Source organism: Chiloscyllium plagiosum, unplaced genomic scaffold (genome assembly GCF_037043375.1).
Source record: "Chiloscyllium plagiosum isolate Xiang-an unplaced genomic scaffold, Cpla_swu_hap1 HiC_scaffold_6, whole genome shotgun sequence".
Lineage (NCBI taxonomy): Eukaryota > Metazoa > Chordata > Chondrichthyes > Orectolobiformes > Hemiscylliidae > Chiloscyllium > Chiloscyllium plagiosum.
Window position 1 is genome coordinate 74,434,026 of NW_028270144.1, and position 27,431 is coordinate 74,461,456.

At 41.4% G+C, this 27,431-nt stretch overlaps 1 protein-coding gene across 1 annotated transcript in view; it reads left to right on the plus strand.

Moving 5' to 3' along the window:
- LOC122550661 (PC3-like endoprotease variant B) overlaps nt 1-27,431 on the plus strand; it is an 889,929-nt gene that overhangs the window by 556,028 nt on the left and 306,470 nt on the right. Inside the window, exons 8-11 of the mRNA XM_043691743.2 lie at nt 775-857; nt 11,555-11,643; nt 15,844-16,016; nt 17,207-17,446. Coding sequence (XP_043547678.1) covers nt 775-857; nt 11,555-11,643; nt 15,844-16,016; nt 17,207-17,446 — 585 coding nt within the window. The remainder of the gene's footprint in view (nt 1-774; nt 858-11,554; nt 11,644-15,843; nt 16,017-17,206; nt 17,447-27,431) is intronic.

The window sequence follows — 27,431 nt, forward strand, 5'->3', positions numbered from 1 at the left end:
GCAATGAAGGAATTCAAGAAGACACAATATAATCAGCCTGCAAACATGCAGCTAACCTCTTATTAGCTCGTCTTTTGTGTATTTTCTATAAACCTTCCTAGGACTTCTAAGGCTTCCTTGTTGTGGACAGTGAGATGAACATTGGTGAGGTTCCTTCACTAAATAGCTGATGTATGTTGCTGAAATTAGAAAACTTCCTCCCATGCAAAAAGAGCTCTGCTGGTATTGGATCTCAGGAGTGAATATTGTGTCTTTTTTCTAATAAGGCATTTATCAATTTGATGAGCACCAAACGTACTCCATGCAAACTGAAAATATAATCCATCAGAGTTCTGTATTATTATATATTAGAAACAAGAGATTAAAATCTCTGTAATTCGGGTGAAAATCTTTGTAAATTTGTAAATCTTCATGAAAAGAAAGGTTTCTCTAATATTATTGTATCAATTAAATATCTATTTTGCATATACATTTTGTGTATTCGCATTGTCACTGTGGTAATCAGTAAACTCCAAAACAAACAATTGACAGAATACTTTATGCTCTCAGTACCTGGAAACACAGTCATCCAGCAAAGTAGTTTTGTGGCCACTTTATTGAAAGTTTGCATTATTTGTAAATGTGAAATATTGAGCTCAAGGTACTTGGGTTAAAATATCTTCAAAGCTTTTTTAAAAAAAGGCTTCAAGTGAAGGTATTACACTAGTTCAAATGATGTTAGTGCCATCATATTATATTGAGAAATGAATTAACTTTTCTGTTATGTTTTCAAAGGATCCTCATGCCAGCTTTGATTTCAATGACCATTTTGATGATCAGCATGATCCAGTACCTGAAGATGTTGACGGATCCAATGGGTAAGATATTTTGACACATTTTCTTCCAACCAACTGAGAAGGGTGACCGATTCTCCTCCTTCCAGCATGCTCAGTTGATCACAACAAAGCTCTTTTTAGCACAAAGCTATGTCTCTTTCCACTGAAATGTCATGAACTATGTTTCCTATAAGTGTCAAAGAATTGATCAGAAGGTTTTCCTGAGCTAAAGAAACAGCAAATGTCTAAAAAGAGGGTATGTCCTGTACAAAGAAAAAGAAAAGATTGTACATTTTCGATTTCTTTGGGTGTCAATTTTTTAATCCATTTGTGATATCTGGGTATTATTGAATAGGCTAGCATTCGTTGTCCATCCTTTGAAGGAGAACATAGAACATAGAACAAGGGCCCTTCGGCCCTTGATGTTGCGCTGCCCTGTGAAACCAATCCAAAGCCCATCTAACCTACATTATTCCATTCTCATGCATATGCCTATCCAATGACCATTTAAAGACCTGTAAAGTTGGCGAATCTATAACTGTTGCAGGCCCCTACTACTCCATGGGTAAAGAAACTACCTCTTACATCTGTCCTATATCTATCACTCCTCAATTTAAAACTATGCCCCCTCGTGCTAGCTATCACCATCTGAGGAAAAAGGCTCTCACGTCCACCTGATCTAACCCTCTGATTATCTTATATGTCTTAATTAAGTCACCTCTCAACCTTCTTCTCTCTAATGAAAACAGCCTCAACTCTTTCAGCCTTTCCTCGTAAGACGTCTCCTCCATACCAGGCAACATCCTCGTAAGTCTCCTCTGAACCCTTTCCAAAGCTTCCACATTCTTCTTATAATGCAGTGAGCAGAACTGCACGTAATACTCCAAGTGCGGCCGCACCAGAGTTTTGTACAGCTGCAGCATGACCTCGTGGATCCAAAACTTGATCCCTCTACCAATAAAATTTAAAACACCATATGCCTTCTTAACAGCCCTATCAACCTGGATGGCAACTTTGAAGGACCTATGTACATGGACACCGGCATCTCTCTGCTCATCTACACTACCAAGAATCTTACTATTCTCCCAGTACTCTGCTTTCCTGTTACTCCTTCCATAAAGAATCACCTCACACTTTTCTGCATTAAACTTCATTTGCCACCCCTCAGCCCAGCTCTGCAGCTTATCTATGTCCCTCTGTAACTTACAGTATCCTTCAGCACTATCCACAGTCCTACCGACCTTAGTGTCATCCGCAAATTTACCAACCCATCCTTCTATCCCCTCATCCAGGTTGTTTATAAAAATGACAAACATCAGTGGACCCAAAACAGAACCTTGCAGTACAGCACCAGTGACTGAACTCCAGAATGAACATTTCCCATCAACCACCACCCTCTGTCTTCTTTCAGCTGGCCAAATTTCTGATCCAAACCACTAAATTGCTTTAAATCCCATGCCTCCATATTTTGTGCAGGAGCCTACCTTGGGGAGCCTTATCAGACCTTATCAAACACTTTACTGAACTCCATATACACCACATCAACCACTTTACCCTCATCCACCTGTTTGGTCACCTTCTCAAAGAACTCAATAAGGTTTGTGAGGCACAGCCTACACTTCGCAAAACCGTGTTGACTATCCCTAATCAACTTATTCCAATCCTATCTCTTATAACCTTTTCCAACACTTTGCCAACAACCGAAGTAAGGGTCACTGGTCAATAATTACCAGTGTTATCTCTACTCCCCTTATTGAATAAGGGAACAACATTTGCTATCTTCCAGTCCTCTGGCACTATTCCTGTAGACAATGACGACATAAAGATCAAGGCTTGGCACTCTCCTACCTGGCTTCTCAGAGAGTCCTAGGATAAATCCCATCCAGCCCAGGGGATTTATCTATTTTCACACTTTCCAGAATTTCTAACACCTCCTCCTTATGAATCTCAATCCCATCTCATCTCGTCACCTGTTTCTCAGTATTCTCCTCGACAACATTGTCTTTTCCCAAAGTGAACACTGACAAAAAATATTCATTTAGCACTTCCCCTATCTCCTTGGACTGCATGCCCAACTTCTCACGACTGTCATTGATTGGCTCTAATCTTACTCTAGTCATTCTTTTATCCCTTATGTATCTATAGAAAACTTTAGGGTTTTCCCTAATCCTATCCGCCAACAACTTCTCATATCCCCTCCTCAGTCATCTTAGCTCTCTCTTTAGGTCTGTCCTGGTTACCTTATAACTGAGCCTTCACATCTTATCCTAACATAAGCCGCCTTCTTCCTCTTGACAAGAGATTCAACTTCCTTTGTAAACCACGGCTCCTGTGCTCGACAACTACCTCCCTGTCTTACAGGTACATACTTATCAAGGAGACACAATAGCTGTTCTTTGAATAAGCTCCACATTTCTATTGTGCCCATCCCCTGCAGTTTCCTTCCCATTCTATGCATCCTAAATAGAGTCATAGAGATGTACAGCATGGAAACAGACCCTTCGGTCCAACCCGTCCATGCCGACCAGATATCCCAACCCAATCTAGTCCCACCTGCCAGCACCCGGCCCATATCCCTCCAAACCCTTCCTATTCATATATCCATCCAAATGCCTCTTAAATGTTGCAATTGTACCAGCCTCCACCTCCTATCTACTTGTGACTCCACTTTCAAGGAGCTATGAACCTGCACTCCAAGGTCTCTTTGTTCAGCAACACTCCCTAGGACCTTACCATTAAGTGTATAAGTCCTGCTAAGATTTGCTTTCCAAAATGCAGCACCTCACAATTAAATTCCATCTGCCACTTCTCAGCCCATTGGCCCATCTGGTAAAGATCCTGTTGTAATCTGAGGTAACCCTCTTTGCTGTCAACTACACCTCCAATTTTGGTGTCATCTGCAAACTACTTGTCTAATCGCATCATAATTGCCTTTCCCCCAGCTGTAGCTCATGCCCTCCCATGCATATATATATATCCTTTTCCATTGCTGAAGTAAACATAACTGAATTGTGGTCACTATCACCAAAGTGCTCACCTACCTCCAATCTAACACCTGGCCGGGTTCATTACCCAGTACCAAATCTAATGTGGTCTCATCCCTCGTTGGCCTGTCTACATACTGTGTCAGAAAGCGCTCCTGTACACAGTGGACGTAAATTTACCCATCCAAAATACTTGAACTAAAGTATTCCCAGTCAATAGTTGGAAGGTTGAAGTCCCCGTAACAACTACCTTGTTACTCTCGCTCCTATCCAGAATTATCTTTGCTATCCTTTCCTCTAAATCTCTGGAACTATGCGGAGGCCTATAGAAAACTCCCAACCGGGTGACCTCTCCTTTCCTGTTTCTAATCTTAGCCCATAGTACCTCAGCTAACAAGTCTTCAAATGTCCTCTCTGCAGCTGTACTACTGTCCTTGACTAACAATGCCACATCCCCAACTCATTTGCCATCTTCTCTGTTCTTACTGAAATATCTACATCCTGGAACCTGCGACAACCATTCCTGTCCCTGCTGTATCCATGTCTCTGAAATGGCCACAACATCGAAATCCCAGGTACCCATCAATGCTGCAAGTTCACACCTTGTTCTGGATGCTCCTGGCATTGAAATAGTCATACTTCAAACCAACTTCGTGTTTGTCGGTGCCCTCTTGCGACCCTGAAACCTTATTTCAGACCTCCCTAGTCTCAACCTCCTCAATACTTGAACTACAATTTAGATTCCCAACCCTCTGCTGAATTAGTTTAAACCCACCTGAAGAGCATTAGCAAATTTCTCCCCCAGGATATTGATACCCCTCTGGTTCAGGTGAAGATCATCCTGTTTGTGGAGGGCCCACGGACCCTAGAAAGAATCCCAATTATCCAGGAATCCAAAACCCTCCCTCCTGCATCATCCCTGTAGCCACGTGTTCAACTCCTCTCTGTCCATATTCCTTGCCTCACTAGCACATGGCTCAAGCAACAAAGGTGTAAGATTTTACCCTGAGACCATGGCAGGTTAGTTGGTTTCCAGAATGCAGTCAGCTGGAGTGAATGTTGCAGATATTTTTAAGAGTACTCAGCTCTCTGATGCTTTTTTTAAAAATCAGTTATCCTGTCAAGCCTTTTCAAACTTTTTTTCTTCGGCTGTGCTTTCTTAATTGCATATTTCTTGATCTGAAAAAAAAGCTCCTTGAAATAGATGTTGTTTACATATTCCATGTTTGCAGAGGGTTATTGTTTCCAGGCTGATAAATTGTGGTAGAAGTTTCATATTCAACATGTGAAGATTCTCATAATAATGTAAATCAAAAGAGCTGAGGACCTTTCCACACATCCCATAGGGTCTGACTGATTGATTTCAGTGCTCTTTGGGAAGATGTTAATTTCAGCTCAGACTGTCTTTGGCCGATAAACGTCAGTTTTCTGACTCTTTGCCAAATTATGAGAGCCAGGTGATCCCGAAGCCCATTTTAAGGAAGTTTTCAGGTCAGTTTCTTTGAACTGTTTCTCGGCATTAAAGTTCCAAGTTCAGTCAGCAATGGAAGCCAAAGATCAGGAGAGTTTTTATCGATATTTTCTAATCAAACTGTTCAGAGATCTTACTACTTATATCTCGCCTCAGGCAACTGTCTGTGTGGAGTTTGCACATTCTCCCCGTGTCTGCGTGGGTTTCCTCCAGTGCTCAGGTTTCCTCCCACAGTCCATAGATGTGCAGGCTAGGTGAACTGGCCATGCTAAACTGCCCGTAGTGTTAGGTGTAGGGGAATGGGTCTGGGTGGATTGCTCTTCGGAAGGGTCAGTGTGGACTTGTTGGGCCGAAGGGCCTGTTTCCACACTGTAGAGTATCTAATCTAATCTAATCTAATCTGCAGCAGGTGAGACTTGACCCTGGATCTCCTGGCTCTAAATTAGGCTGGCACACAAGAAACATCGGAGCAAGCTATGTCATTGAGATAATATTAATGATTCTTCTTTCTTACAATCTGCATTTCTGATTGTTCAATGGTTTGATTTGATGGGTAGAGCCTGGTGCAGGTGCCTTGCTATTGGCTCTTGCCCTTGTCCACTTCCACTCTCGGTTACTAGTTCCCAGTTCTCAGTCCCATCCTGACATTGCTTTTTGTCACCCAAACCCTACCTTTCTCCAATCTAGGCTTTTGGTCATGGCAGTGATGAGACTGAGGTGCAGAATGGAATATGTGTGGTGTGAATGGCAGGTGGGGGGTAGCAGGGAGGGGTGTTAGCATGGAATGGGAGGAGTTGAGGATGGCACTGGAGGGGCAATGGGCAGCAACATGGGAATAAAGGAAGCAACATGGAAAGAAGATCACATGGGAGGAGAACTGTATGGGTGGGCAAAATATAACTTAGGATGACGACATGGGAAGTGGTTACAGTACTATGCGAATGAATGGCAAGGGAAAGAGTGCAGTGGGATGTTGGGGACAGGTAGAATGGAAGCACTTTAGGCAGAAAAGAGGGTTGGGCCTGGGAGGTGTTTTGGGAGGTGTGAAATGTGTAATAAAGATAGCACAATAAGGAGTGAGATGGGGATTGGATGTACATTATATGAGAGTAATGAAAGAAAGAAGATGGGTATGGGCAAGAGATGAGTGAAACAGGAAGCATAGAATGGCATGAGGTGGAACTGTAAAGAAGTTGAAATAAAAATATTCATTTCACCATTTTGTTTTGGAGGTCTCTGCTTGTGTAAAATTATTGCTGCTGAGTCTATTCTGAAGCAAAACTCAAAAATGGCATATGACTGAGCATACTTATTAATGGAAGTGAAACATTGTAAATGTATTTTCTTCAAGGATAGTAGGAAATTGATCAAAGTAGATACAATAATTCTTTCAACATTATGGAACATGGGAGAGAGTGGCTTAGTGGTAGTGTCATTGAACTGGCATTGTGGACATTCATGGGTACAAATTCCACAATAGCAGCTGGTGGAATTTATCTTCAATTAATTCATGAAAACAGTCTGGATTTGAAAGCTAGCCTCATTAACAGTGACCATGAAACTTTCGTCAATTGTCAAAACTCATCTGGTTCATTAATGCACTTTTGGGAAGGAAATCTGTCATCCTTACCTAGTATGGGGCACATTTTTTTTTAATACACTCATGGGATATGGGCATTGCTGACTGGCCAGCATTTATTGCCCATCCTTAGATACCCTTGAGAAGGTGCTGGTGAGCTACCTTCTTGAACTGCTGTTATCCACCTGCTGTAGGTAGACCCACAATGCCCTTAGGGAGGGAATTCCAGATTTTGACCCAGTGACAATGAAGAAACAGTGATATATTTCCAAGTCGGGATGGTGAGTGACTTGGAAGGAAACTTGAAGGTGATGGTGTTCCCATGTATGTGCTGCCCTTGGCCTTCTAGAGGGAAGTGATCATGAGTTTAGAAGATGCTGTCTAAGGATCTTTGGTGAATTTCTGCAGTGCAACTTGAAGATAGTATATACTGCTGCTATTGCGTATTGGTGTAGGGGGAAGTGGATGCTTGTGGATATGATGCCAATCAAGTGGTCTGCTTTGTCCTGAATGGTGTCAACCTTTTTGAGTGTTGTTAGAACTGCACCCATCCAGGCTAGGGGGAAGTATTCTCTCACACCCCTGACTTATGCCTTGTCTATGGAGTTTTGGGGAGTCAGGAGGTGAATTACTCACCGCAGTATTCCTGGTTTCTGACTTGCTGTTATAACCACTGTGTTTATGCGGCAAGTCCAGTTGGGTTTCTGGTCAATCGTAACTCCAAGGATGTTGATAGTAGGGGATTCAGTTAATGTAACACCGTTGAATGTCAAGGGATGGTGATTGTCTCTTATTTGAGTTCAGGATTGCCTGGCAGTTCTGTGGCATTAATGCTTGTGAGCTCAAGCTTGTCTATTGTCCAGATCTTGTTACATTTGAACATGGACTGCTTCAGTGTCTGAGGAGTTGTGAATGGTGCTGCATATTATGCAATCCTCAGTGAACATTCCCATTTCGGATGTAATGATGGAGCAAAGGTCACCAATGAAGCAACTGAAGATGGTTGGATTTACAACACTATCCTGAGCAGATTATTGCTGAGTAGGTGTTGTTTGATTGTGCTGTTGATGACAGCTTCCTGCACTTTACTGATGAGCGCGTGTAGGCTAATGCAGTGGTAAATGGGAGGTGATGGCCTCGTGCTGTTATCACTGGACCATTAATCCAGAATCACAGCTAATATTCTGAGTTCAAATCCCACCATAGCAGATCATGGAATTTGATTTCAATGGAATTCTGGTATTAAGAGTCTGATGATGACCATGAAACTATTGTCGATTGTCAGAAAAATCCATCTGTTTCACTGAAGTCCTTTAGGGAAGGAATTCTGTTGTGTTTACTTGGTTTGATTTACGTGTGACTTCAGACCTACAGCAATGTGGTTGACTCCTGAATGACTACTGAAATGGCCTGGCAAGCCATTCAGTTCAAAGGCAACTAGGCATGGGCAATAAATTTTGGCCAACCAGCAACACCCACATCCCATGAGTGAGTAGAAGGAAACTGGCCAGGTTGAATATGTGCTGCTTTTTGGAGATGGGTCATACCTGGGAAATTTTCCACATTTTGGGTAGATGCCAGTGTTGTAACTGTACTGGTTCAGCTTGTTTGGGGGTGAGGGGGCGTGTGACAAGTTATGGAACACCAGTCTTCAGTCCTATTACTGGAACATTGTCAGGGTCCGTAGCCTTTGGAGTATCTAGTGTCTCCAACTGTTTCTTTATATCATGTGGAGTGAATTGAATTAGCTGAAGATTGGTATCTGTAATGCTGGGGACCACTGGAGGAGATCGAGATAGATCATCCACTTGGCAATTCTGGCTGAACTTTGCTGTAAGTGCTTCAGCCTTATTTTTTGCTCTGTGTTAGACTCTTCCATCATTGAGGATGAGGATATTTATGGAGTCGCCTCCTTCAGTGCATTGTTTAATTTTCCACCACTATTCACAACCGGATGTGGCAGAACTGCCAAGCTTAGATCTGATCCGTTGGTTGTGGAATCATTTAGCTCTCTCTGTCTGTCTGCTGTTTGATGTGCAAGTAGTCCTGTTTGGCATCTTCACCAGGTTGACACCTCATTTTTAGTTGTGTCTGATGTTCCTCCTGGCATGCACTCCTGCATGCTCCATTGAACCAGAGTTGATCCCCTAGCTTGATGGTAATGGTTGAGTAGGGGATATGCCAGGCTATGAAGTTGCAGATTGTGCGGAGTACAGTTCTATTGCTGTTGATGGCTCAAAGTGCCTCATGGATGCCCAATCTTGAAATGCTAAATTTGTTCTAAGTCTGACTCATGGTGCCACACAAAACAGTAGAGGCTATTCTCATTGTGAAGGTGGGACTTAGTAACTGAAAGTCTTAGCGGAGACAGAGACTGTCATGGACTGTCTAGCAGCTATGTCTTTTAGGACCCAACCAGCTTGATCAATTGTGCTGATGCCATACCCATTCTTGAAATCCCCCACCCAGAGTACATTTTGTGCCCTTGCCACCCTCAATGCTTCCTCCAAGTGCTATTCAATGTGCAAGAGTACTAATTCATCAGCCCAGGAAAGACAGTACCTGGATAATTACAAAACAGTAATCAGCAGGAGGTTTCCTTGCCCCTGTTTAACCTGATGCCATGCGATATCATGGGGCCCAGAGTCAATGTTGAGGACATCCAGGGCAACTTCCTCGCTCCTGTATACCACTGTGCTACCACTTCTGTTGGGTGTATCCTGCCTGTGGGACAGGACATATCCAGGGATGGTGATCGTGGTGTCTGGGACACAGTCATACTCACAGATTCATATATTACAGACAATGTCAGACTGTTGCTTGACTAGTCTGTGAGACAGCTCTCACAATTTTGGCACTAGCCCCCAGTTGTTATTAAGAAGGACTTCGAAGGGTCAACGGGGTTGATTCTGCTGTTGTCTTCCCCAGATTTTCGGTCACTGTGAGGTCTGTCCAGTTTCATTTTGTTGTTGAGACTTTGTAACAATTGTTGCGGCTGACGTTTATTTCGACACTTCAGAGGGCAGTTGAGAGTCAACCACATTGCTGTGGGTTTGGAGTCGCATGTTGGATTGCAAATTTTGTTCCCTTCAGGACATTAGTGAACCAGATGGGTTTTTGACAATCGACAGTAGCTTCATGGTCTGCTGTGGCAGGATTTGAACACTGGTCCTTAGAACATTAGCTTAGTTTTTAGATTAGTAGTCTGCCGAAAGTACCATCAGGCCATCGTATCCCCAATGTAATTGACTCACATTGGTAAGGCACTCAAGGCTGGTCTTCTCAGCAATAGCCAAATCTCATGAAAAAATAAATCAATTTAAGACCTGCTAAATATCAGTTGCAGTTCATAGTAAGTTGCTGTGAAGTAAGGATTTTGTTGCACTGAGTGTAAAAGTTTGTTAATAAACATGTTTGCGACAATTGGAATGCACATTACGTCTGCCCTGACTTTATTAATCTAGGGTCCAGATTAGAGTAGTGCTGGAAGGGCTGTTGAATGGCTTTTGCCCGAAACGTCGATTTTCCTGCTCCTCGGATGCTACCTGACCGGTGTGCTTTTCCAGCACCCCTCTAATCTAGATTCTGATTTCCAGCATCTGCAGTCCTCACTTTTGCCTTTATTAATCTAGTGCTGTTCCTGTTTCTAGTGTATCTAAGAAAACCAGGCTAAGAGTTGGCAATTTGGTCTCTCAAACCTGTTCCACCATTCAGTTAGATCATAACTGATCTATTTCTAAGCTCCATTTAACCATCTTATTGTTGGATGCCTTTACCAAACAAAAATCCATTAACCTAAACCTGATAACTTAGTTGACTCAGCATTCATAATGTTATCCTCCATCTATTTATCATCCTAAAACATTTATGTAATTTTCAAATACCACGTATTATGAACATTATTTTTGTGTTATTTACCTGAAAGATACATCTAATTGAAGTGGTATTTTTAGTGTTGATGACTTGCACATATTTGGTTTGTTGGACATTGCTCCAGCTGGCAAATATTACCATCAGTGACATTTGGCTTAATTTTAACAGGACCACAAACTAAATGTCAGCAAAGGCGAAGGCTGTCTGTTTTGGCTTCTGAAAAAAACATACAAAAGCTCCAGACTTCCTCCTGGCTGTCATCGCAGCCTTTGATGTGCAGAACTTTGGCATAGTCAAAACTCTACTGCTTTCCCAACATCCAAACCACTGCTGATACAACTTTCTTTTCACCTCCAAAACAGCATCGGCCTCACATTTCCCTTAGTAAGGGTCCACAATCTACATTTTTATCCCTGATTTAGACGGGGTTTTTTTTCCAATTGTATATTTAAAGGCTGTCAAGGAGACAGAACATCCAGATTGAGGGAATCTGATTTATCTAGTGAATAAAGAAATTAGATCATAACATTGCAGCTAAACATAACATTATCAATAATTAACATTGCAGGTATCTTTTCAATAAATATCAACTAAATGTTAATATATCAGACTAACCATTCTTTTATGTAAAGTTATTACTGTCTCCTTGAATACAATATGCTCAATCTGTTATTTTCAAACGAAGGACTACTGGGACCACATAAAAAAAATTCTTTTATTTCTGAATCAAAATGGGAAATTCCTAACTACTGCAATGATGGCCATAACATTTATCACACTCACATGACAATCACATGGATTCTGTGCTTCTGTTTCTTTGCATGTCATCAAGCCATGGAACAAAGTGCGCTGGTGAAGTGGCAATGGAGGCCAACAACAACTTCTGTGGGGTTGGAATTGCATATAATGCGAAGATTGGAGGTAATTAGATGTCCAGCTGTGGTGGGATGAATGTGAATAGACTCTCATATCTTTTTTGTTGTGCTATTGCATTACTTCTGGTCAAATTATAATTGCAATTTTGTTTAGTTGACACAATGGGCAAACAAAATGTCTGTGCCATTGCGCTTTTTTCTCATGCCAACAGATCACTGGGATACTATTTTGATTATGCAGCGCAACGCCTTTAACACTTTCCTCTGATTCTGATAAAGTTTTTGTCAGCATCTTTCTAAATATAAAACTTGACTTTCAGCATTTCCAGCACAAATGGGATGCAATGTCGGATCCTAGCTGCTGTTACAAACACATTAGATCAGGAGCGAAACAATAGTATTACTGTGATTGGCAGTCACACTGTTGTGGAACTCCTGGTATACTCTCTAGAACATTCATTTTCAATTTTAATTGCCTTTCTGTGTCACTCTTATTCCTGTTGCTGATGTGACTGTCACATATATTTTTAAATGCGGTTTGTTTCCTTTATTAAAGACAGTAAAGCAGAATGTTACACAGAAAGCACAGCAATCCAATGACAGTAATGAACTCCTCAGTGTCTGTATATTAAGTCTTGTACCATGCCAGCTATCATTTTAGTGCTCATCTTTGCCTCATGCCTAAAGGTCCTGTAAATACTGTGATACACAAATGCTTAAAGGTTCCTTGCAGCTGAATTGCTGCGCCAGAACAAAGACTGGGGTATGATAAGAAACAGGAACTGTTGTGTTGGCTGTTCTGATGTTGGGAACTAAAGCTAAACCTGGTCTTGCTCTCGACTGACATTTACACAGACATCTCCTTTCACCAGGGATCATTAAATTCTGATTAGAAATGAAGGAGCTGAATCTTTTTCATTTTAAACCTGAAGACATTGCAGTTATTTTCAGATACTGAGCAGATCAGAGATCCTGGAGCTATACAATGATATTGGTGGCCTGGTCTCATTCTGAGATTCACGGTTGTCGGGGTTATTCACAGTATTGATGGACTGATCATCTACTGGGAGGCCAGGTCTCCTAATGGACATGCCTCTATCCTTCACTTCTGTTTGAAACCAGGACTGGGAGAACCCCCAGCCTGTCCACCACCACATCTAGGATTTCAGATGGTGCTATGAAAGTGTTTGTTGGTCAGGTAGGTAGTAAGGAAGTTACCTTCATTCCCTGTGATAGGCAGTATAGGTTCTGCAAAATAACATGACAGCAGTAGTGCAAAGTGACTCTCAATACCAATGCGTGTAACATTACCCTTAGAGCAAAGTATTCAATGACTTGACCAGTATTTCTCAGATAAGGCTCTCATTCACAAATCTCTTACTGTTTGCATAGCTCTATACTGCCATACTCAGTTTCAGAATTGTCGATGCTTCCCTCAATCGCTGGCCATCTGTCTCCTCCAATCATGCTTTAGTATACCTACTCAGTCTTTCACTTGCATATTCAACCTTTGCTACTGCTGTCATGATGATTACCCAGCTTACTCACAGCATGAACATATGATACTGTCTTGCGCATCTTCACAAACATGCAATACGGTACACACTTGCTCACTCTGTCCCATCCTGCACGATAGGCTGACAAGATGTGAAAAAGTCAGGGGATATGCTCACACCAATCAAGGAAACCACAATCACCAGAATTAGTTCAGGAAAGCAATGCATTTTTGCAGATGGCAAAACTGGAAGTCACAAAACACAGGATGCTTGGCTGTTTTATTTTTTTGTTCTTCGCTCTCACTGAGCTGTTTTCCCCACTGACATATCACAGCACTGCCTAATGATACTCCATGATGAATTTCACCCATTACTGCTTGCCTTTAGCCTCATTTAAAACCCTGTCCCTCTTTCATTTTTCCAGATCCTTCAACGGTTATAATTATTTTATTGTTGACCTGTACCAGATTTGCTGTGTGTTTCTAAATACATACCAGAGGACTAATTCTGCAGTTTCACTTGCTCATCTGCCCTAACCTCAGCAGAATAAAAATAAAAACCAGGAGAATAAATGCTCTTAATACCATTTTTTCCAAGTTTGTGATAGCTCTTCCACTGAAGTAGCTGTAACTGCACAATGTAATTCCAAGCTGAACTGATGCTACGTGAGTTAATTGCTGGAACCTGAAGGCAACGTGAAGCAACAAGAACTGAAAACCAAAAATGCTGGAGATCACAGCGGGTCAGGCAGCATTCATGAAGCGGCTGCAAGCTAACATTTCAAATCTCGATTTCTCTTCATCAGAGCTCTGATGAAGAGCCATCTAAACTCAAAACATTAAGCTTTGCTGACCTAGTAAAGTGATTAAACTTCGCTCAACATTTCAAGAAGGTCTTTCAGGTTATCCCAGTCTCAACCACTGCTTTCCACATCACACACACTGCAACAGAGAGGATTAGATGTTGTTCTTACCCATTAAAGGAGCTGCTTAACCATTTTCTTTTATGTAGGGGCAAAAATGAGCTATGCTCAATTATATCTGTGATGTGGAAATGCCGATTTTGGACATAAATTGGAAATAAACCTGTTGGATCCTAACACCCGATGGATTTCTTTCTTGGGATGATCAATCCAAGGACAAGTTAAGATAGTTACGTTTCTTGAGTGATAGTATGGGAACAGAATGATCGTCACTTCCTGAGTAGAGTCACATCCTGACCAATATCCTCTTTTCTGCAGCGTCACCTCTAATACCAGAACAACAAAAACGGACTAGTTCCAAAGAAGTTATATTGGACGCAAAGTGTTAACTCTTGTTTCTCTCCCCACAGATGTCTCCAGACCTGCTGAGTTTCCCTAGCACTTCCTGTCCTTGAATAAAGGATAGACTGTTCAGTGAGATCATCGTTGAACTGTTATTTCCTCCATTTGCCTTGGCTCTATAGGTTTAAATCTTTGGTTAGCAAACAGTTATTTAACCCAGTTTTATAACTACTTGAGCTACTGTTTTTTTTAAATTCATCTGTGGGACGTGGGTGTCACTGGCTAGCCAGCATTTATTGCATATCCTTTGTTGTCCTTGAACTGAATAGCTTGCCAGGCCATTTCAGAAGGCAATCAAGAGTCAACCACATTGCTGTGGGTCTGGAATCACATGTAGGCCAGACCAAGTGAGGATGACAGGTTTCCTTCCCCGAAGGACATTAGTGAACCAGATGAGTTTTTCTAACAACTGACAATGGTTTCATGGCCATTGGTAGATTTTTAATTCCATACTATTATTGAATTCAAATTTCACCATCTGCCATGCCAGGATTTGAACTGGGATCCTCGAACATTAACTGAGTTTCTGGACTAATAGTTTAACAATAATACCATTAGGCCATCACCTCCCATATTTTGCTGTTTATACAACTCAGTTCCACATCTCTACGATCTTTTGTTTGGAATATTTTGTAACTTGTCTATTAAATAGTCCCAAGTTTGGAGTTTAATATTATGCCAACCTGTCCTAGGTTTCCCTACTAGAGTAAAACTATCCTATAAATCCCTGTCAAAATTCTAAAAAGCTCAAATAATCACTCTGTAAACCTGGTTTGTGCAATCTCTCCTTACAACCCATTCCTTTCAGCCCAAGGTTTGTATATCCTTTCAAAGGTGTGTAGCTCAGAATTATATATTCTACTCCACATGTGGCCTGATCAGTGCTTTATATACATGTAGAAACATTTCCTCTGGACTTCTGGTTAGAAAAAGAAATATTCTATTAGCCTTTTGAATTACATTTTGTAAAGGCCTTGACATTTTTCTTGATTTGTATACATGAGTCCCTAAATCTATTTGGATATCTGCTGTTCCAAGCTTTTCACCGTGTAAATGATCATCATATCTATCTTTCTGTGGTTCAAAATAGTTAACCTCACACTTAGTTGCATTGAAGTTTACTTCACTGATCAATTAATCTTTATTCATTATAGTCATATGTGTAGACTGGAGCATAAAATATTATCAATTCTGAATATATAGGGATATATTGCATTGTCTTCGTCAGAAATATGGTGAATACTTGAAACCTATGTCCTGCTTACTACCATGAAAACTCAGCTTATTGGCATTATAACTGTTGCTGTTATTTAATTGTTTCACATATTGCTGCATTACCATGTAATAGTTGTGGCATTTCAAAAGTAAGTTGTTATATAAAACTTAAGTGTTCAATATAAGTACAAAGATTATATTTCTGTTTCAGGCATCCGGATCTTGGATGGGAAAGTAACTGATGCCTTAGAAGCAGCATCTCTTACCTACAATAACAATTATATAGATATCTACAGCTGCTGTTGGGGGCCGAAAGACAATGGGCGGAACTTTGATGGCCCTAGACTATTGACAACCAAAGCGTTACAGGAAGGTGCAGAGAAGGTAAAAGTTATGAGAATTGACATTAAAGATTGTGTACAAGTCCTAATGCTCGAGGGAAGGTCTTTTAGAGTCAGGTCCTTCTTAAAGAGAATAAAAAATTTTAAATGCCATAGAAGATCAACAATTACAACACAACTTTGAAGAGAGCTCTGAATGGGGGTTAGGATAGTGTCAGGGGTTGGTGGTGGTGACTGTGGCTGTGGCTGCAGCCTTGGAAGTGTTTATCTCTTGAATCCACCTGACTCAGGCATAAGGAAAGAGAGTGTGCCAGATAAAGGGATGAGTGCGTCTCATGCTAAGGAAGCTATGAAATGGAGATGACACCTTGTCAGATAATAAAGCAGCCCACACTTGCATGTATGAAGATCTGGACATCATTCAGTCTTTGGCTGTTAAGTTGCAAGTAACATTCATGCTGTCCACACTCCTGTTCCCTGTCAATGGCCTTTCATTGTTGAGTTCTATTCAACAGGATTTCTTGGAGGGAGGAGACAATTAGTCAAACATTTAACTTCACCAGCCACATATATATGGTTCCTGCAAAAGCTGGACAGTTGCTTGTATTCTGCTGTGAGTTGTTCAAAACCTGTCACCATCACCATCCAGGACAAACAGCACTCTTAAATGACATCCCATTGACCGCCTGATACAATCACTTTCTCCATGAGCAGTGCACCTTGGCTGTACTGTGTACTTACTGTAAGATGCACCACAGCAACTTAGCAAGGCTTCCTTGGCAGCACATCACAAATTACCTGGAATGACAAAGGTAGCAACTGCATGGGAATACTACCACCAGCAAGTTTCCCCTTTAAATCATCTAATATTTTAGCTTGGAAAGATATTGATATTTCTTTGTTATCATTGAGCAAGTAATCCAAGGATTCCCTCTAACAACACTGTGCATATACCCTCACAATACAGACTGCAATGACTCAAAAAGATCACAGCCCACCACTTTCTCAAGGCAATTAGTAATACACAATGTATGTAAACCTTTCTAGTAATCTTTGGATCCTATAAATAAAAAAAAACAAGCACTTTGAAAACAGTCTTGTGTTTTTTAGAAAATTGTGCATATGAAAACACGCAATTTGTTTTTTTAATAGAAGATACCATATGGCAGCTGGTCATAACTGAATGTGTTAAAGGCACTTAAGAGGAAAAAACTTTCTTTTTTTCTGTTATAGGGTCGCAATGGTAAAGGAAGTATTTTTATCTGGGCCTCAGGAAATGGTGGCTTTTTAAAAGATCACTGTGGTGCTGATGGATATGTGAACAGTATTTTCACAGTGGCAGTTGGAGCTGTCAGTAGCTTAGGTCTCAACACCTTTTACTCAGAGGCTTGTCCAGCAGTTATGGCAGTAATCCCTACAGGAGGAACAAGTGATTCACCTTTTGAAACAAGCAATGAGGATGAACTAGCCTTGGTGAGTAAGTCTGATGTAAGGATTGAATTTGGAGATCTTAAGTAGCAGTACTTGGATCGTTATAAATTAATAAACTTGCAATCTATTCCTTAGAACCTTTCCAATTCTGTTGACTGACTTCTGTAACTCTCATTGCTACCTGTATCTGTGCTGCGTGGGCTTCAGCATTACTTGAGGGTACTCTGGCAATAACTTATAAATTGCTTCTTCCCAGAATTAGGTTCCACGTCCTGAGAGATACCCCTCCACTAGGAGAAAGGCAACGTGAGTTAAAGTAGGAAGTGCATCAATAGTTTTACACAGAATAACTGTGGTATTTTGTGGTAACAGGGCAGTCTGTACACTGGAAGAGAATAAGTTGATGTGAATAATTACTTCTCTCAGCTGACATAATTCGAATAAGTTCTTCCTTACCTTTAGAGTTCTCTACCTTGCTTAGTAGTTGAGTTTTGGGCCTTGGGACATAACCAGCTGAGTATCTACATCTCACCTACATAAAAAGGATGAACGTAATTCCAGAGGTAACCTAATGTGTTGCTGCTTTTGCTATGGTGGAGTCATGGTGGAACATGCAACTATCAAATATCCATTTTGTGGTCAGTGACCAAGATAGAAATGCATGCAGAGAAACTTAAGAGGTTGAGAAAGAGCAAAGTAGTATCTTCAGGCTTTACAGCAGATATTGCAACAGACTGAATGTGTGCGTCATAAAGTGGGAACAGAGTGAACTTAAATCATGATTTCTTTCCGCCTGTTAAGCCTGAAACAGCATGGTAGTGTTTGGTTTACTCCTTTCCCTGTTTAGACCTGTCCCTTGTTGAGGCCTGCTGAATGATGTTCTCCAATGCTAGTTTCTGTTTTTTAAAAATAATCCCAAATCCTTCAAGATGAAATCAAAGATAGAGTTTATTAACAAAACATTCAAAACACAAGGGAATTTCTTTGCTACTCCTTGTGTGGCACGGTGGCTCAGTGGTCAGTATTGCTGCCTTACAATGCCAGAGACACAGGTTCAATTCCCACTTTGGCCAACTGGCTGTGTGGAGTTTGCACATTCTCCCCGTATCTGTGTGGGTTTTCTCCGGGTGCTCCGGTTTCCTCCAACAATCCAAAGATGTGCAGGCTATGCTAAATTGCTGATAATATTAGGTGCATTAGTCAGTGGTAAATGTTGGGAAATGGGTCAGGGTGGGTTACCCTTCAGAGGGTCATTGTGGACTTGTTGGACCAAATGGCCTGTTTCTACACTGTAAGGAATCTAATCTAATCTTATACAGACAAGCACTCAGAAAACAAAGGAAGAAAGGACAGGAGAGGAGATAGGTAACAAATGTACAAGTTTTGTAAAACCAGAAGTATTAAAAAGTAGTTTATGTCAGTTACAACTTTAAGGAGGTCAATGTGCAAGAATAGTTTCTTTGGTGAGTTGGGTCCAGTAGCTTTCCTCCTTGAAGGAAAATGTAGTTTTCTTTCCAGTCAGCAATTTGGAGTTTGAAGGGTCCAAAGCAGGATACCAATTTAGCTTGGAATCCTGCTTTCTCTCTAGAGGTTAAACAGCAATTGATATTGAATCCCAGAATTGTATACGTTAGCAATTCAGTCAAGCTCTAATTTCAATCTTATGACAAAGACAGGTATTTCAGGTGCTGATGATCCATCTCCAGACGCAAATTGAAAGGTGTGTAGGCCAACAATGTAGCTTTCCCTCAGAGTTTCCATTGCAAGGTGATGAAGTAATTGTGAAAGCATTGTGTCCATTTTAGCATAATGAGTTTTGGTATTTCCTCTGCGTTGAGCTGGTTGGAGACTGAATGCTCATCTCCGAGCTTTGCTGTGAGATTTGCCTGGAAAATCTGTAAAATGCAGGGGCTTCTGGAAATACAAACTTGTAACCAACCTCAGACATTTTGAGAATCCAGCAAGGTTGTTCATTTTTTAAAAGAAACAAAATTTAAACATGAAATTGGAAAAGTAGAAACAGTTTTCTTTGGGAGTTCTCCTCATGCCCTCTGGCTGACATACACATCATGTTGAACTCTCTTTTAGTAGACACGAATATACTCTCTACCACTGTACTCTTGTCCGGAATCAAAACGTTTTACATATTTGCTCCCAAGACCAATAAATTGAAGATACAACATTGACCATTATAATTCGCCATCTCCTTGTGATGCAATGTTAAATAGCTACAGTTTCTCTACTCCAGCATTGCCAGTTTCATCAGGGTCACCTTCTGTGAAATGTTCCTTGTTCTTGTTTTCACTGAAAGGAATGTCATAGAGTCATAGAGATGTGCAGCACAGACACAAACCCTTCGGTCCAACCCGTCCATGCCGACCAGATATCCCAACCCAATCTAGTCCCACCTGCCAGCACCTGCCCCATATCCTCTTCATATTAATATACCCATCCAGATGCCTCTTAAATGTTGCAATTGTACTAGTCCACCACTTCCTGTGGCAACTCATTCCATATACGTACCACCCCCTGCATGAAAAAGTTGCCCCTTAAGTCTCTTTTATATCTTTCCCCTCTAATCCTAAACCTATGCCCTCTAGTTCTGGACTCCCCACCCCAGGGAAGAGACTTTGTCTATTTATCCTATCCATGCCTTTCTATTAGGTCACCCCTCAGCCTCCGACGTTCCAGGGAAAATAGCCCTTGCCTATTCAACATCTCCTTATACCTCAAATCCTCCAACCCTGGCAACATCCTTATAAGTCTTTTCTGAACCCTTTCAAGCTTTACAATCTTTCCGATAGGATGGAGACCATAATTGCATGCAATATTCCAAAAGTGGCCTAACCAATGTCCTGTACAGCTGCAACATGATCTCCCAACTCCTGTACACAATACTCTGATCAATAAAGGCAAGCATGCCAAACGCCGCCTTCACTATCCTATCTACCTGTGACTCTACTTTCAAGGAGCTATGAACCTGCACATCAAGGACTCTTTGTTCTGTGACACTCTCTTGGACCTTACCATTAAGTGTATAAGTCCTGCTAGGACTTGCTTTCCCAAAATGCAGCACTTCGCATTATCTAAATTAAACTCCATCTGCCACTCCTCAGCCCATTGGCCCATCTTATCAAGATCCTATTGTAATCTGAGGTAACCCTCTTCGCTGTCCACTATACCTCCAATTTTGGTGTCATCTGCAAACTTACTAGTTATACCTCAGCACTATAGTACTCTTATTTGGACATAGTCTAAGTGAGATGTTCTCTGCACCTGAGAAAATGACAGAAGGATCATGCTGAAATTTACAGGAAACATAAGGATGTTGAAAAAAGTGAAATAATTGGAGTTGACTGGTGAATTGGCCTTATTATCTCCTATTGCATATATTCAGAATCAGAAATTGATACATCAAGCTTCTAAGCACAGTTAGATATGTAGGTAATTGCATAATTATTTGAGGGTACTTACCGCGTACTGTGGATACAGAACTTTTTTTATATGAATGTGAAAGAAGAATATGAAAACAACATATTGAAAAGACCATCATCAAAAGGCTTGATTTGTGTTTGGTACATTTTTGGAAGGCAGCTGAAGTAAGATATCACACTGCTTCTTCAGCTTCATCTACAATATGCAGGTGTTAAATTCTCAATTTAAATAAAAAGTAACTTTGCAAATATATCTGATAAACCTGTTGTGTTGAAAAAATCTACTGTTGTGAATATTAGCATGGCCTATTAGCGATGACCAAGTAGGCCTTCAGTCAGGCATTCAGTAGCTTGGACCAAAAGCAGGAATTGCTGGAATCACTCAGGTCTGGCAGCATCTGTGGAGAGAGAAACCGAGTTAACGTGTGGACCCTTCTTCAGAATTGATTGAAGCTAGGAAAAGGTTGATATATATGTTGAAGATGAGATGGGGTGAGGCATAAACAATAGATGGAGATGAAGCCCAGAGAGGAAGAAAAACAGTTTGCAGTCAAAGGAGTGGGTAAAGGTCAGCCTGGAGAATGAATAGCAGCGAATGGGGACAATTAGTGGCTGACAACGGGTTGTTTGTGGTAGCAGCCCATGTAATGACAAGGCCTGGTGTGTGGGGATCAGGTAAGGACATGGGAGAAGGTACTCAGGCCCTAAAATTATTAAACTCGATATTGAGTCCTGAAGTCTGCAGGGTCCTTAAGTGAAAAATGAGATGCTGTTCTTCCAGCTTCCCCTGAGCTTCTCTGGGGTAATGCAGCAAACCCAAGACAGAGATGCTGCCCAGGGAACATGATCGTGTGTTGAAGTGGCAGGGTCAGGGTCATTTTTGCAGACAGAATGTAGGTGTTCTGCAAATCAATCACCCATTCTCCACTTTGTGTCTCCAATGCAGAGGAGACCACACTATGAACAGCAAATTGAGTGAAGTGCCAGTAAGTCACTGCTTCACATAGACGGTATGTCTGGGGCCTTGGACAGTGAGGAGGGTGGAAGTAAACGGGTAGGTATTACACAATCTGGGGTCACAGGGGAAGGTGTCATGGTTGGAGGGATATTGGAAGTGGAGGAGGAGTGAACCAAGGTGTCCTGGAGGGAATGGAACCTGCAGTAACTTAGAACTAACTACAAGCCATTAATTCTGAACTAAAATTGAACCATTCAAAAAACTTTCCAATGCAGATATTAATGGAAAAAAATTATGTTTGATAGATAATGTAGTTGAACAGATTTTTAAAAAAATATGCCACATCCTCTCATGCGAAAATGGGAAATACCACTTTGCTGTCCTTTATCTGTTTCAAAAAAGCTTTTATACGCAGATTTCCATCCTTTCTTTCAGATTATCATATCAGTTTAGTTTCTGCCTGTCTTGATCCTGGTATTATTTGTGTGAAATATGCATCAATTGCCAAGTGTGTTTCAAGAGTTAAACTGGCCTATGTGACCTGGTTTTCTGATTGCAATTATATTGAGTACCTGCAGTGATCGATAAAACTACCAGTCTTCGTTTCGAACCAGACTAATTGTCATTGACGTCATTATAACTTTGATCCAAGGTGACAAAATACAACACTGTGAAATTTCCTTAATATTTGGACCTACTATTGTACATAACCAGAATGTAAAGCAAATAACTGGGAAATTATTGACAAAGCTAAATCACAAGCAGGAATGAAGGGCTTATGCCTAAAATGTCGATTCTCCTGCTCCTTGGATGCTGCCTGACCTGCTGTGCTTTTCCAGCAACATGCTCTTGACTCTCATCTCCAGCGTCCTCACTTTCTCCCACTCTCATAATTGTACCTTGTTAAAATTTCCTTGATATTTTACATCCGTATCTTAATTCCTATTCTCAAATAGAATGGTTAAAAAGGGGCTTGGCATGCTTGCATTCATTGCTCAGTCCTTTTCACAACTCCTATACTCAGTCATGTTGAGGTTGTACAGGATATTGATGGGGCCTCTTCTGGAATACTGTATCCAGTTTTGGTCACCCAGTTATAGGAAGGATATTATTAAGCTGGAGAGGGTTCAGAAGTGATTTACAACAGAAGTGTTGTTGCGTACGGAAGGTTTTAGTTATAAAGAAAGGCAAGATAGGCTCGACCTTTCTCATTGGAGATTGAGAGGTGACCTGCTCAAAGTTCATAAAATAATGAGAGGTATAGACAGAATTACTGGTAGTTGTCTTTCCCCTAGGATGAAGGATTTCAAGTCTAGGGGGCACATTTTTAAGGTGAGAGGAGAAAGATTTAAAAAAGACATGCGAGGCAAAATTCTTTATGCAGAAGGTGATCCGTTTTGGACTGAACTTCCTGAGGAAGTGGTTGATGTGGGTACAATTACAATGTTTAAAAGATATTTGGATAGGTACCTGAATAGGAAAAGTTTGGAGGGATATGGGCAGAAGTAGGCAGGTGGATCCAGTTTAGTTTGGTTTGGGATTATGTTCAGCATGGACTGGTTGGACCAAAGGGTCTGTTTCCGTGCTGTATGATTCTATGTCTTGATTAATTGTAATGGCTCCTTTTTTCTTGTAAATATATTTTTTAACTTTACAAACATATAAAATTATTGAAAAATACTATCAATAACAAATATCAGTATAATAAAAAGGACAAAAACACAAATTACAATACAATTACTGACTACTAACCACTAACCTACCCTATAATACAAAACAAACCCTAACACTGTGCAAAGCAATACCAAAACAAAGAAAGAAAAGCAAACAAAAAAACAAAAAAAACCCACAAAATACAGAACAGCTATGCTCGGCGCAAAGCTCCCAAACAAAGGAACGGGAGCATTGTATATATACCTGTATTAACTCAGGAGACCCCCTCCAGGACCCAGGGCTTGACAAATCTAACCATTCTGGTTAAACAAATGCCCTAGTTAAGACAACTGACAAATCTATATCCAAATAACTCAAGTAGGGCTGCCATGTCTTATAAAAATGTTCTGTTGTGTGGACCACCATGTTTGTAAAAATGTCTAAGGGAATGTGCTCCATAATTAACTTCTGCCATCCCAGCAAGCCTGGCGGCTTCTCAGACACCCAATTCATCAGAATGTTCTTCCATGCACAGTATGCAAGAATATTAAATTGTTTCTTCCCATGCCCGTCTAAAGATGGTAAATTCGGTAGACCTAAGAGGGGAGATATCTGGTCTACTTTGACTTCAGACCTCAGTACCCTCCCTATCTCTCCCACCACAGCGCTCCAATAAGCACGGAGCCTGTGGCATGTCCAGAAACAAAGGGTAAGTGTACCTACACTTAATTTACATTTGCGGCACACTGAAGATGCCCCTTTTTAAAACTTTGCCAGAGGATCTGGTGCCAGATGAGCCCAGTGCAGAACTTTTAACTGCAAAGCACATGTCCTATTACAGGTTGAGATCTTTCGAGTATTCTCCCATACGTTCTCCCATGTTTCAGAACAGATTTCCACTCCTAGCTCTTGCTCCCAGACCTCTCATAACCGGTTAATATCCTGCCAGGCCCTGCCACCCAACAGGCGATAGAGGGCACTAACCAAAAGGGTGCTTGTGGAACATAGCAACAACCTCTCTGTATCAGGCTTATAGGGCTTAGTGAGAAGCATAGTCTTCTCCTGGATGAAATCCCTAACCTTAAAAAAAACAGAAAAGATCTCTGCTGGGCAACCCGTATTTGCGGCTCAGTTGCTCAAAAGACATCATACCCTCCCCCTCAAACAAGTCTCCCAAACTAGAGACTCATCTCGCTACCCATAGTTTGAACCCTGAGTCCATCATCCCTGGTCAGAACCCTGGCATGCCAACTATAGGTGTGAGTGGCAAAGTCTTGGATAAACAACCCTCACTCTGATGCATCACCCTCCATGCCTTTACTGTACTAATGACAATGGGGTTCTGGCAGTGGTCCTTAACTGTCCTCATCTTACCCATGAACAATAGGTTAATAAGAGGGCACTTTGCTTGTGAGGCTTCAATATCCACCCATATTGAGTTTGGATCATTACCTACCCAATCGCAGACAAAGGACAGCAGGGAACTCAATTGATATTTCCTGATGTCTGGGAAATCAACTCCTCCCTCTCCTTCAGGCAACTGCAATTTAGTAAGTTTGATGAGGGGCTGCCCAGGATGCCAGACAAAGGAACCAAATCACCCCATAAGCTTCCGCAGCATTTTCCTGGGAAACATTATAGGGAGCATATGCATGGGATAAAGCAAACGAGGAAGAACATTCATCTTAATGAAAGATACTCGGTCCAGCCATGAAATTGGAAGAGCCTCCCATCTCTGGAGATCTCACCTAATATTGTTGAGCAAGTGAGCAAAGTTAGTCCGAAATAACAGATCAAACTTGCGGGTAATAAAAATGCCTAGGTATCGGAACCCTGCCCGTGACCACTTAAAAGGGAACTTAGGGCCACCTTCAACTTCTGGTAAATCCTTAAGGTTCCCCAAAGGCATAGCCTCTGATTTTGCAAAGTTAATATTATATCTTGAAATAGCCCCAAATGAATTGATACATTGTATCAAATGGGGTACGGAGGTCATTGGGTTTGATAAAAACAGAAGGACATCATCCGCATACAGTGTGATCTTGTGTGCCCTCGATCCCACTTCCGGAGCGTTTATGTGGATATTCTGACAAATGGCTTCTATCACCAATGTAAACAACAACGGTGAGAGGGGACAGCCTTGCCGACTACCCCTACCAATCCTAAAATTCCCAGACTTCACCCCGTTGGTGATGACTGCAGCCTCCACCCACCTGGCAAAGACTCCACCCAACCCAAACTGTTTTAAGAAAAAGATACAGCCATTCCACCCGGTCAAATGATTTCTCTACATCTAAGGAAATCACCATCCCCTGAATCGATTGTTGCTGATAAATTTGGACCATATTCAGCAACCTTCTAATATATTAGAGGACCTACGACCCCTTATAAAGCCTGTCTGTTCCTCTTCAATAATATCAATCTCAGCGCTAGGATTTTGGACAGAATCTTGAAATCTGAATTCAATAGAGAAATGAGCCTGTATGAGGCACAATCCTCAGGAACCTTCCCCTTCTTAAGAATTAAGGAAATACTAGCTTCTCTCAAAGATGGTTATCGGCATTCATGCATATAGGAGTGATTGTACATCTCCAACATCAGCCCTGACAGAATCCTTATAAACTCCTTATAAACTCACCTGGAAGACCATCAGGGCCAGGCGCTTTCCCATTCTGTAGTTGCCTAGCTGCCTCCTGTATTTCCTGAACTGTCAAGGGAACAGTAAGGAGAGAGGCCTGTTCCAAAGTTACCCCGAGAGGTCCAGGTTCTTAAAAAAGGTCTCCATTTTAGCCCTCCTGTCCTCGCAACCTTCAGACCAATACAATTCAGAGTAAAAGCTCCAAAAAGCCTAATTAGTCTTTTTAGCATCATATGTAAGGACCCCGATACTGTCTCTGATTGCAGTAATGGATTGGGGAGCATGCTTTTTCCTAGTCAGGTACGGTAAATACTTCCTTGGCCAATCCCCTTTTTGAACAGCCTTTGTCTTGCAAAAGCAAATTCTTTCTTTGAGTTTTGTGTCAGTATTGAATTCAAAGCAGCCCAGAGGCCCGTAATCTGCTGTAGCTTAGTCACCGAAGCCGCGCAAAATGTGCCGCCACAGCGGCTTTCAACCGCGTCTCAAGTAGACGCTGCTGTTCCTCCTTCTGTTGTTTCCGGCTAGCCGAATAGGAAATAGCTAATCCCCTAGCAAAAGCTTTAGCAGTCTCCCATAGCAAAGATGGACTACTAATCATGCCTGAGTTGATAGTCAAGAATTCCTGAAACTCCTTCAAAAAATATTCCACAAATTTGGAATCCTTAAGGAGAAAAGAGTCCAAACGCCAGTGCCGCAAACTTAGCACTTCACTCTTGGCCTTAACCTCCAACTATACTGCTGCGTGATCAGAGATAGCTATATTTCCAATTTTACAACCCATAATCGAATCCAGAGGATCGAGGGAGCCAGGAAGAGATCAATCCTCGTGTGACATTTATGTGGGTTTAGAAAAAAGGTAAAGTCCCTGCCGGTAGGGTGAAGACATCTCCAAATATCCACTAGCCCCAATTCCTCGCATAAGTCTGCTTGGCCTGCGAAGAAATAGTTGGGGGCCCACAAGGCATCCTGTTCACTGCCGGATCCAAAAGACAATTAAAATCTCCCCCTATAATAACGTGCCATGTTCGAAAAGCACTCAACTAGCGAAAGTACTAATCAAAAATTTGAGGGGATGCGCCAGAGGACAGTAGACGTTTAAAATGCCATATTCCACCCCATGTATCAGGGTTTTAAGTGTCACAAACTGTCCCTGCTCATCTTTCACCTGCTCTAATAATGTGAACGGAAATTTTTTATGGATAAGTACTGCCACTCCCCTACTTTTAGTAGTAAAGGATGAAAAGAATACCCAGTCATAACCGCCGCCTGTTGTAATTTCAGGTGCTCCCATCATCAAGATGGGATTCCTGCAACAAAGCGATATCAACCCTTTCCCTCTTAAGG